This window comes from Elephas maximus, chromosome 8 (genome assembly GCF_024166365.1).
Source record: "Elephas maximus indicus isolate mEleMax1 chromosome 8, mEleMax1 primary haplotype, whole genome shotgun sequence".
NCBI lineage: Eukaryota > Metazoa > Chordata > Mammalia > Proboscidea > Elephantidae > Elephas > Elephas maximus.
Genome location: NC_064826.1, coordinates 2700447 through 2713227, shown reverse-complemented (window position 1 = coordinate 2713227; position 12781 = coordinate 2700447). Strand labels below are relative to the sequence as shown.

Genomic DNA, 12781 nt, shown 5'->3' with positions numbered 1-12781 from the left:
CTGTAAGGAGGCCTCAATCATCTGTCCCAAAGGAAAATGAAGTCTCCAATTAAACAAGCTATGCACACAGTGAAGGAATACAGCGATATTTTAGAACAAGTAGTAATATTATTCAAAAGATGATGCTGCCTACTATTAAACGTAGAACACTTCCTTCCCCTCAGTTGTGGAGTTAGGGATAAATTGATGAACACATTTCTACATGGGAAACGCAACATTCCGTTTCAGCCTCGATACTTCTAACCTTTGACGTCAGGTGCACAGATGGAGTACCACACGACTTCTGCTCAGAGCAACTTAAAAATATCTTCCCAGCAAGTCTACTATTCTAGATTGCTCTCTGCGTATTTTGCATTTTCCTAATTTTCTTTAATATGTATATCATTTTTGTCCTATTTTTCCCCTTTCCTTCCTGTACGTGAGCTCTGTGGTAAATTATTTATATTCAGCTAACCGTAATAAATAATACTCCATTTGCTTTTGAGTGAGATCCTTTATGGTTTTTCATATTGCCTCATAAACTATCATTTCTTTTCCCTAAAGCTAACTGAGCAAGTAAAATGCCATGACACTAAATAATAGAACGTAATTTGCTCACGGGTCCCTAAGAACACAAAGGTCTTTGCCTTATGTTTAAAATATGAAGTCCTGACATTTAAAAATTTCCTAACTATTGCTTTCACTTTAAAAATATGCAAGATAAATTGGTAATGGTAACACTGAGTAATTAGAACAAATCCTGAGTAACTTCAGGACAATGTGCCTTGATATTACAACTGTGCTTAGTAGTTAAATTCACTTACCACTAATTCACCAGGAGTAGTAACAGTTGTTATAGGCAATATAAATATTAAGTATAATTTTGTGTTATATAAATTTGATGCTACAATGCTGTAATTTGACCAAAACTTTACCGAAAAAAATGCGTATTTTCCTTGTATATGTAATAGTGGCCAGAGGAACACAGAAAGGAGTGATGACCTTCTTCCTTAGGATTTGGAAAACCTGTGAAATCTTTAAGCCTGTCTGCTTAACTTATGGCTTCCGAGCCCTAAAAGGCCTCTAGTCAACATAGTAATGAAGCGTTTGAAACTATTTCCTGCATTCAAATTACGGCTAATGAACATTGCACTGTAATGGTGTTTAGACTACAAGAGGCCAGCCAGTATTCAGGGAGTTGACTGTGATTCATGGACACCATGAATCAGAGTAGAACTGTGCTCTGTAGGGTCTCCAGTGGCTGATTTTTCAGAAGTAGATCTCCAGGCCTTTTTTCTGAGGTGCCTTTGGGTGGACTCAAACCTCCAACCTTTTGGTTTGCAGCAAAATGTGTTAACCGTTTATACCACCCAAGGATTCGCCAATATGTCTACACAGGCTAAATACCATACCTCTTGCTTTTTCATGAAGTTATAACAACTTGTTACATTAGTGCTGGTTTTCTCATGATTAATAGAGCCATTTACTATTGGCTATGTCTTTTGAACAATAAACATGACAATATACCTTTGTTACCACTTAAAAAAAAGACTTTTGCTGGATGAAATCTTTAGAAACATTCTTGGGAAAATGTAAAAAATGCCTTTTGGGTAACAGTAACACAAGGGGTCATTGCTACTTATTCAATTTACAGTCTAGTTACCAGAATTAATAAGGATATCAAGCCTAAAAGTCTTCAATATCTGTGTGTTTTGATTGAGGTAAAGGTCCTTGGCCTTGGCTGTGTTCATAGTTTTGTCTAGTTTATTAAATGATCTGGCCTCATGTAGCTGTTTTTCTTTTTTAAATCAAATGCAGTGTGAATGTTGACGTTTTGTTTTTCCTCAAAGATAACCTTTGGAGGAATCCCTTTCTCCGGCAAGCCAAGCTCGAGCAGTAGGAAGAACTTCAAAGGCTGCATGGAAAGCATCAATTACAATGGCGTCAACATCACTGATCTTGCCCGAAGGAAGAAGTTAGAGCCCTCAAATGTGGTGAGAATGTTTACCCCCCAAAAATCACTTCACAATCAAAGAATGTTTTGTGGGGTATGTAACAAAGACATATCCTAGTATTTTTCATCATGTTTGTGTTGGGCTCAACAGTATATAACAAACTCTTGCACTATCAGAAAACGTGTAGGTACTTGATAGGCTTTGAGACTAGATAATGGTATTTGAGCTGAACTAGCCTGAGATAGGTGGCAGATTTTATTCACGGGGCACAGAAAAATAGCTCTGCCATTTCTGGATTCCCCATCCCAGGAGAACAGATGGATTCCAGCATACACCTCATCCGTCAGTTTAGCAGCCTTAAACTTGGTGACCAAAAAACCAAACCCATTGCCGATGACTCCATTCCGACTCATAGCGACACTTTAGGAAAGAGTAGAACTGCCCCATAGGGTTTCCAAGGAGCGACTGGTGGATTTGACCTGTCGAACTGCCGAACTTTTGGTTAGCAGCCAAGTCCTTAACCACTGCGCCACAAGGGCTCCCTTAAACTTGTTGGCATCATAATTTCAAATATCTCATCATCGGTGGGTTTACCTTTCTTGTTGATGGTTTAATAATTTTTAAAAGTTTTTAAACGTGAAACATTTTTATATTCACATTCATGCTTTCAAAGGTCATGTGTTCACATATGTAAATAAACTCACTTTTCGTCAGGGCTCTGAACGCACCCAATATCACTGTGCGGTGAAGGCTCACCACAGCTTCTCCCACCTGTGACGTGGGCTCCCCCCAGAATTTACTGGATTTCAGGGAGGATGGCAAAAATCGAAGTACTCTAGCACCCCTGCCTCCCCATGGCCCTGCTGAGGATCTCCAAAAAGGATCAATTTAAAAATTCAGTATGGGCGTTCCCAGGGGTCCTGAAGACCAGGAGCTGCCCAACCTCCAGTATGATTTGGAGAGCCTGGGGTTCCAGGGTCCCTGATATTTGAGAGTCGGTGAAGGCAGACAGTATCATGGAGTGCTTGCCCTGTGCTCTAAGGGAATTCCGGTGATCTTGTCATCCCAAATTGAACCCTAGGGTTTTCTTAAAATAATTGGACAAATGAAAATCCCCCAGTGAATAAACAGAGGTCTGGTTGGATGTAAGAATATTTCATGCAGTAATTTCATACAAAAATATTCTTTAGCAAATAAAGGTTTTCCTTTAAAAATGATGATGGATGTATACTAATAATTCAAAATTGAACTTGGAGGAGATTTTCTTATGGAGTACATTGAAGACAGAGAAAAGTAGCTGTAGCTCCATGTGTAGGTGGCAGGCCTGTGCTGGGCATATTACACACATCTGTGGTCATCCTGGCAGGAAGACAGCACCATAAATATTATGCAGGAGAGAGAGCGGGGATCTAACCAGGAGAAACAGCATGCCCAAGGTGGCTGGTGGTCAGTGGCAAACACAGACTGTAGATACACAGTGTGACTCCCATGGTGACCGGATTCCATATTCTCTTGTTTCTTATCTGCAGCAGTATTCATGTTTATGCCATTTGAAGCTTTTGATAAAGTGGTTCCAAGTTCTGTTTGTTTTTTCAGAGATTGTTGATTCCTATAGAAAGGCACAGGATTCCAGTCATCAGAGTCCTGCCTCCATCATTTACACTTTAAGAAGAGGTAGCTTCCCATTGCTGCACAGACCCCCCAGCTGGTACCAGGCTAGAAGTGCCCCCTATCTACCCACACCACGGAAAATCACAACTAGGGAGACTGTTCCAAAAGCAGCCTTAACTGCGAAACGCATTGCGGTCACAATGGACTCGAGTAGCAACGATAGTCAAGTATACATTATCTATAATTATATTCCACTTGAACCAATAATTGTTTGGGCAGACACAGAATAAACTGTCACTTCAAAATATAAATGCCCAGGCAGGATGCATTTAAAATTTTTAGGCAGGATGGAGACAAGTTGGGGTGTTTTGCAAGCACCCCTACAAAGGCAAAGGTTTACATGGGAAATTTGCTTTCAGAGATGTCAAGGGCTGATGTTTCAGTGAAATGCACTGGACTCTCCTGCTGCTGTGTGTCCACCCCACCCCACCCCATCTTTACAGGCATGCACACACCTGTCCTGGCATGACACCTACTCCAGAGTCAGCTCCACTCTTACGGCAGCCTTTGGTTTTTCCCAGGGGGACAGTCTCCACAGCACAGGTCTGTGGTCATTTATAACAGCTCTGCTATTATTTATGGGCAGTTCTTTTCCACCTGTCAAAGCAAGCATCTAAAAATAATCACCTGTGAAGGTCTAGAGCAAATTTAATTTGAGTATTCACAGAGACAGGCTGTCTCAGATGTAAAGGCGAACCTGCTCAAATATGGGAACGCACACATCTGGGGTTGTGTATGTGGTGTTATAAATATATATATATATATTTATTTATTGAGGGACCACATGAGAAGACCATCAGATTACAATCCTCAAAATATTAGGGTAGGATAAATGGAACAACCAGAACAGAAGTATTGAGAATGTTCACACATTGTGAAGAATGTAAACCAGTGTCACTGAATAGTTTGTGCAGAAATTGTTGAATGGGAACCTAAACTTCTGTGTAAACCTTCATCAAAAACACACACACAAAAAGAATGTTAAAAAGATATATTAGGGTAGAACAAAAGAGGGTGAAAGCAAATGTAGATTTTTTTCTGATCTTCAAAAGGCAGGCTCTGGAAACACAAAATTCAGTGTATGTGAAGGGTAGCTTGAATCTCTTTGTTTACGCTGAAGTAGGGGGAGTGGGGTGAGAGGGACAGAATTTAATTACGGCGAGGTGTTTTGTTGGCTGGTTTGCTGTGCGCATCCGTATCGCTGATCCCCGGACACTGATGCCTTATGATGTAAGTGTACTCCATGGGCATTTAAGTGGGGTGTCAAAATAGTCTGAAGTTATCATCTCAGTTATCCTGAGGCTAAATAGTAAATATTAATTCATAGATATTAGGTATGGGGATAAGAACCCAGAACGTTTGCCCCACAGGTCAGCTTTGTAAACAGCAAAGGGAACAACCCCCGGACCCCTGAGAAGAGAGCGAGTGGTCCACTGATGGTCATTCGATGCAGCCACCCAAAGGCAGCATCTCCCCCAGAGGAGGTCCTGACCATCCGCTTGATGGGGGCAGCGCTCTGCTGCACTCAGAAGGCAGTGGTGGTCCCCATCTTAGTGCCCACACTGGTGTATCTTGCACAGTCAGACCACCACACCAGCTGTCACTGTCTGCTCCATGACAGGTGACATTGCTAACCACCTCATCTCCATGTCAGGTACCATGCTCAGGGCAGACCCATGCCCACCTGTCTCATCCTGAACACCTCACCTCCATGTCAGGTACCATGCTCAGGGCAGACCCATGCCCACCTCTTTCATCATAAACACCTGCCTTCCATGTCAGGTACACACTCAGGGCAGACCCACACCCACCTGTCTCATCCTGAACACCTCACCTCCATGTTGGGTGTCACACTCAGGGCAGACCCACGCCTACCTGTCCCATCCTGAATACCTGACCTCCATGTCAGGTACCACACTCAGGGCAGGCCCACACCCACCTGTCCCGTCCTGAACACCTGACCTCCATGTCAGGTACCACACTCAGGGCAGACGCATGCCCACCTGTCCCATCGTGGAAGCTCTGCCTCTGGCTGCTCAGCTCTGGCTCTGCTTTGCCATCTGCACAGCTGGAGCTGGGTCTCCCGTCTCACCTGCACACTTGCCGTGCTCCTCACTGGCCTCACAGCCGTCTTCTGCTTTCCAGGGCAACCTGAGCTTCTCCTGCGTGGAACCCTACACCGTGCCGGTCTTCTTCAATGCCACCAGCTACCTGGAGGTGCCCGGCCAGGCTGGCCAGGACCTGTTCTCTGTCAGCTTCCAGTTCCGCACCTGGAACCCTAATGGCCTCCTGCTCTTCAGCTACTTCTCCGAGAACCTGGGCACCATCGAGATCGACCTTGCGGAGAGCAGAGTCGGTGTCCACATCAATGTCACTCAGACCAGGATGAGCCAGATCGACATCGCCTCAGGTGGGTGAGCCCTGCCTGACATGTGGTCGCAGTGGTGGTGGCAGAGGGGACAGAGAGAACGGTGTGGTGTGTCGTGTTGGCGTCCCATGCTCACGGTGACGTACTCATTCAGACATTGGAAATACTTTGTTGCGCTGTGTGCTCATAGAGCAAAGGAAACTTGGAAAGTGCCAGAAGGTGGCAGTGGGTGAGGGGGAGAGCTGGGGGCTGTCTGAGAGCCTGAAATCTTCCCTTCCTTGTGAATGCTGTTGTTGTTTGGTGCGGTCGGGTTGGATCCTTACCTACAACAGAATGAAACATTGCCCTGTCTTGCTCCATCTTCATGATCGCTGGTATATGAATGCTAGTTCATATGTAATAGTGAAACAGCTACTTCTCTAAATGAATATTTCAGGTTTAAAAGCAAAGACGTTTATTTTAAATATCCATTGGTATCTAGTATGTAACCTAATGCCTCTCACTATCAGCAAGACTGTGCACTTTTAATGATAACTTGGGAGGTATATTCAACTGCCAGAGTCAAAACTTCCAAGCAATCTTGCTAAAATGTTGTAAATTGTCAGAATAAAAAAAATTGAGGGGTGACTACAAAGGGGATAGATGAGGTGCTGTGTCAATGTGGGGAGACTGGCTTGGCCACATAGGGTGGATTTTAAAGATGGCGTCTCTGTGGTAAGACAAGATATTGTTATTGGAACAGACTTAGCAATCTCGGAATGTGTTTTGATAAAGATGGTGCAAGGAAAGCAGATAGGCAAAGAGAAATATTAAACACAAAGGAAAATTTGGCACGATAGAGGAATGAATGATAAATACTAGAATTGTTCATCTGATTTGTCCAGACGGTTCTCACGATGTCATTGTTATTTTGTGAAGACTTGTGTAGAGATAGTGGCCATGACAAAACTAGCATTTGCTGAGCTCCTGATAAGGGTGCAGCAAATACTGAGCGAGGGAGTTTGCGGCGGCCGTGAGCACTTTGACTGCTGATGGTTATCTCCAAGTCCTCTGCGTCCATTCATGACACCATGGCACCCAGCCAACCCAGGCTCTAATCCATTATGTGTTTGCACCAAGTTTCCTCTAGGCTGTGAGCACCTGAGACCAGGGACCAGGTGCAGATTAACCAGTAAGCACGGTATCCACTGGCTTGCATTGAGCAAGGCACATACCGGCTTAATTGTATTTATAGCTAATCTGTGGAGAGCAATTTCACATGGGTTTCACCACATTGTTGGCATGGTAGGGGACAGGTGAAATTGTGCAGTGCAGGTTGGTGGAAAGGCACCATCAGGCTGTGCATCCTTCGCTTATCGGGTAATCTGGCCCTGCCAGGGACCGTGTCTTCTTCTCTCTCTCTAGCATGTAGAACAGTACCTAAATACAAGAGGAGGTCCAGGAAGGTTTGCTGAGCTCCCCTGTGCCCTGCGAACCAGTGTCACTAGCAGAATGTCTTCTGCTGAAGGACACCTATTTTTCTGTAAAGTTGCCGTGTGTCTGTGTGGCCTGACCTGGTGGATGGCCACAGGCAGGACCCATGGAAGGCATAGGAACTGTTCCATCTGAGATGTGTCTAAGTTACTGAAATCAAAAGCGATCGTGAAACACCCAGGTACTTAATCTTTCTGGTTTTGCTCTGCTCCTTTTGCTTTTCCCCTGAATGTTCAGAACTGAAATGATTGATGGACAGTATTTTATCATTACTCCCCAGTATAAGTTCACCTGGGGAGATTTAGAGCAAATAGAAAATATCTGGAGAGAGCCCAATAACACACAAAACATACACACATACAAATAGTTACTGCGGTTGGAATACTCCCCAGTAGAATCTGTTATGATTCATGGTTCCTTTCTAATAAAGGGACACATAAAAATGTAAGTGTGAAGGCCTCCCTTCCAGCGTTTTCTGAGTGAACCCAGCTAGCTGGTAGTTTTCCAGGTATCAGGAGCCATTCCATTTGAGAGAATAGGATCTTAAGCACAGTGATCAATAAACAGTCATTAATTTGATTTGATTTCATTTAAGAATCAAAGTTACTCTCATCTAATTTAAACCGTGTTTATTAAAAAATGAAAGGAAGAAAAAAAGTGAAAGGTTCTAAAATGAGAAAACCGTACTCCTTAAGAGATCTGAGTAATGACGCTAGAAGTAGACTTTAGATGTTTCGTCAATTTAGCCAAGAATCTGTGTGAATTAAGGGAAACTGATATGAAATCTAAATATGTCTATAATATGTCTCTCATGTATTCAATAGAAATACCTTAGTGTTTCAAATATTTCTTTTTTTCCTCTACACAGAAAAAAATATCTCAACAGAGATGTTAGCAGAAACTAGGATCTCGGTAGTTATCATTGCTCAGGTTCCAGAAGATTCGCGAGTAAATGGATAAACGTCAATTAAAAACTGTATCTTGGACCCATTTGTTCACTCTACAAATGCATGTGGGGTCCATAGAAGAGACCCTAGTCTGTATTTTCATGTGTTCGCCACATTTGATTGAATGACTGAACAATTTAGTGTAAAAGGAATACTGAGAAAATAATGTAGAAAAATAAGTTAACCTGTGATATTAATGTTTGCTTTACAAAGGGAAATATGTCTGTATGGAGGCCACTCAGTTCTTACATCAGCAGGAGCACAAGGAATACAAGTCCTCCTTTTTTTTTCTGGAATATCTTGTCACAAAGACTGAGAAAACTTAGAAAACCATGAAGAGGAAAACAGGCACTACTCACATTTTGGTGTGCACATGCACACCCACACCCCAGATACTCCTCAAGCCAGGCTCTGGGAGGTCTACACAGTGACTGCCAGGTACCATCTGTTGTGTGTACTTGTAACTTGGTTTTGCTTTTAGTTAATAGGTTCTGTCTTCCAGGTTGAAGGTAACTAAATTGGTTCGAAAGCCTTTCTGCTCCATCTTTGGCACCACTCTTCTTTAGGGATCATGTAAATTAGAGAACGCTCAGTGTAGTGTTCACCCTGCTCCTGTACTTTCCCTCTAAACTATGATTAATCTTCGAGGGTCCCGTTAGTCATGGAGAGTGCACCCAGGCACTGAGCAACCTTGAATTTACACAGTAGGTTATCTTTCTGCAAACATATTTTCTAAGTTGCAACATCAACTTTTATAATGCATCCCACCGAATTTCATTCTTCACAAAAAATAGCCACTGGCTTATGAATACATATTTATTCATCACTTTTTATTCAGTCTAGGAGGTAACGAGCCCTGGTAATGCAGTGATTAAGAGCTCAGCTACTAACCAAAAGGTCAGTGGTTCAAATCCACCAGCTGATCCTTGGAGACCCTCTGGGGTAGTTCTACTCTGTCCTATACGGTCACTGTGAGTCAGAATCAATGGGAGTGGGTTGGTTTTCTACAAGGAATAAATGGTGAAGGGAAAAAAAACAGGTGCTAAAAAGGCCAAGTGGAAAACACTTGTTCACACAGGAGTCGTTTTTTTAACCTTCAAATTCAGAATTCTGGGAGGAGGGTTGACATAGAGCTGGGCCTTACAAATGATTTGATCAAACACGGTAAGAAAATATTTTCTATCACACTACCTACTGAGCAAAGCTTTTTCAAATAAATCTTGTCTTACTATTTTATATGCATTCTAACTATTTTGGTGTTTCCTTTTCCACTAAAAAATTGCCATGATCCACGGGAATTTTTTCATGACGTAAAAGTAGCAGCAACCCACAGTTTGAAGAACGCTGACCTCAAGATTTATCTTTTCTTCTAAAGTGTTGGAATTTTAAAAATTTCTCCTTGCCTGGAGGTCTTTACTCCATCACTCCATATTGGAAAACCAAATCTATTTTCCAGGAACACAATTACAATATTTTAAAGATAGTAAAAAAGAAGCATTCATAGGAATTATAGTCTGCTTTTTTTTAATCTACCAAAAAAACTACCTATCATTTGTAGTAAGCTTTTTTTAATTGCAAAATGTCTTAATTTCTATGTCACTAAATGACAGACAAATGTGTAAACAATGAGTAAATGGATAAACGTCAATTAAAAAACTGTATCTTGTACCCATTTATTCACTCTACAAATGCATACGGAGTCCATAGAAGAGACCCTAGTCAACAGTCAGAGCAATAAAGCCATAATGGAAAGAAGGTGATTTCTATTGATGACTTTTCTCACTCAATGGTGAAAAAAATCACTTTCCATCCGTGTCAGCAAACATGTGTGTGACATGCACTGTCCCTCAGCCGATGTGGCACTAGGACCTGGGCCTCGTGCTCTCTTTATGCAGAAATTGCTTCAGTTTTACCAAGGCTCTTCAGTACCCACTCACTTCAGAAACCAGCACTCAGCAAAGATCATTGTTTATATTTCTGTCTGTCACTAAAGAAAATCTTTTTTGTAGCTTTGTTTTATTTACTCTTGTTTCTTAGTAAAATTTCTTTTGTAGACCTTTGGGTCACTTTGGGTGCGTCGAGGGAAGAAGTAGATGTTTCCTTGGCTTAGTATGGAGCTGGGAAACTGGCTGGAAAATACTGACAAGTCCCCACTCGGTCTCGGCAGACGCGTTTGCCTGGGGCCTTCATGGCCCTGTGTATCTGCAGCACTTGGAATATTTCTTCTCTTGATTTTATGAATATTTAAGAATTTAGCCAGTACATTAATATTTCTCTAAAAGAATTAATCAATACCAATTTCCGAAGTTCAGTGATAACTTGTGAGGTTTCTTTTTCCTCACATAAGAAAAACAGATCTAGTTTGTAATATTATTTTTTATATTTTAATTGTTTAAGGAGCCCTGGTGGCACAACAGTTAAGTGCTCAGCTACTAACCTAAAGTTTGGCAGTTCAAACCAACCCAGCAGCTCCACGGGGGAAAAGACCTGACAATCTGCTCCCATAAAGATTGCAGCCTAGAAAACCCTATGGGGCAGTTTCTGCTATGTCACATAGGGTCACTCTGAGTTGATATCGACACATACAGCCACAACTATTTATTGAGAAATGATTTTCAGCTCTATAGTTTCAAACTGCTAGTATTATTTCAAGATTTTTAAAAGTAAATTTCCATTACTCAGAATTAAATAATGTTTATCTGAGCATTATTTCACGCTTTAAAGTGTTGAAGAGCAAAGATGTCACCTTGAAGACTAAGGTGCGCCTGACCCAAGCCATGGTATTTTCAATCACATCATATACATGCGAAAGCTGGACAATGAATAAGGAAGACCGAAGAAGAGTTGACGATTTTGAATTGTGGTGTTGGCGAAAAATATTGAATATACCATGGACTGCCAAAAGGACAAACAAATCTGTCTTGGAAGAAGTGCAGCCAGAATGCTCCTTAGAGGCAAGGATGGCGAGACTGCATCTTACATACTTTGGACATGTTGTCAGGAGGAATCAGTCCCTGGAGAAGGACATCATGCTTGGCAGAGTACATGGTCAGTGGAAAAGAGGAAGACCCTCAATGAGTTGGATTGACACAGTGGCTGCAACAATGGGCTCAAGCATAACAACGATTGTAAGGATGGCACAGGACCGGGCAGTGTTTCATTCTGTTGTGCATAGGGTCGCTATGAGTCGGAACCGACTCGACGGCACCTAACAACAACAAGAATGTGTTTTCAGTAATGGAGGGCATGCTGAATCATGGATTTTGTCTGAATTTTTAGTAGGTAATATGGTTTCTGTTTTATACCTCATTCCACAAATTGTGCCCTTAGTGTCTAAAGGTACATATGTGTACTCTTTGTGAATACAAATTCTATCCCTAGAGTCCAGAGGTACATATGTATACCAAATAAAAACTTTCAAAACTCATATTTTTCTAATCAAAAATTTAATGATTCAGCACCACCTCGTACAATAGCCTGTAAAAGCAGTAATTTGGGACACAGGCCTGTTTTTCCTTTTTTTTTTTTTCCATTTCAAATTGTTATATAGGTCCCTGTCTGTTGGCAGTGTGTACTGTCAGTTAGGCGATAGCTTCCCAATGAAACTCATACATAAAAAAGTAAATGATAGCTGTATATACTGCTGGTCCTGAAAGGGTTACTGTCATTTACATAAAAAATGGAGCATTTTATATTCAAATGCAGAGATCTGTGGTTTGGATCTATAACAAAATTATTTGAAACTACACATAACTAATCTTAAACAAACAGCAAAAAAAAAAAAAAAATAGCAAACCTCCCATATAATTTCTAAATTGCTTTTTCGGTATTTATACGTGTCTAGGTGAATTCATATCTGAAGGCATTTTCCCTTAAAACTGTTGTTAGCCATCAAGAAACAGTGACTAGATGGACAAGTGATAGATAGATAGATACAAACATACATAGATACATAGATAGGTACATAGATAAATGATAGAGACAGGTAAGAGAGAGAGAGACTGATATCCTTACCAATACCTATTGTACATTTTTATTTTTTGTCTTAGTGGTGAATTGACTGCTGCAAATATCTTTATTCAAAAATAATCTGCATGGTCTTTTACTGAAAAAGTAGCTAAAAGTAACTTTTAGGCTTCCTCATTTTTTAAAACTAAACGATCTGTCATTCTAAGATTATAAAGATAAGCAGAACTCTGAATTCATAGGGAAAGACAGCCTGGTGAAGGCTGGTTGACGGAGCTCTGTGCTCCCGTTAACTAAGGAGCCCTGATTTGTGCTGGGACAGCTTCTATCTTCTTGTTCAATAAAATCCAAAAGTGAGAGAGAGAAATATATACATACATAGACATGGGCAAACACAGACAGATAGAAGATAGATACATAGA

At 41.4% G+C, this 12781-nt stretch overlaps 1 protein-coding gene across 1 annotated transcript in view; it reads left to right on the top strand.

Annotated features, from left to right (window-relative positions):
• Positions 1 to 12781, top strand: part of CNTNAP2 (contactin associated protein 2) — a 2020907-nt gene that overhangs the window by 893597 nt on the left and 1114529 nt on the right. Inside the window, exons 8-9 of the mRNA XM_049894552.1 lie at positions 1830 to 1973; positions 5751 to 6015. Coding sequence (XP_049750509.1) covers positions 1830 to 1973; positions 5751 to 6015 — 409 coding nt within the window. The remainder of the gene's footprint in view (positions 1 to 1829; positions 1974 to 5750; positions 6016 to 12781) is intronic.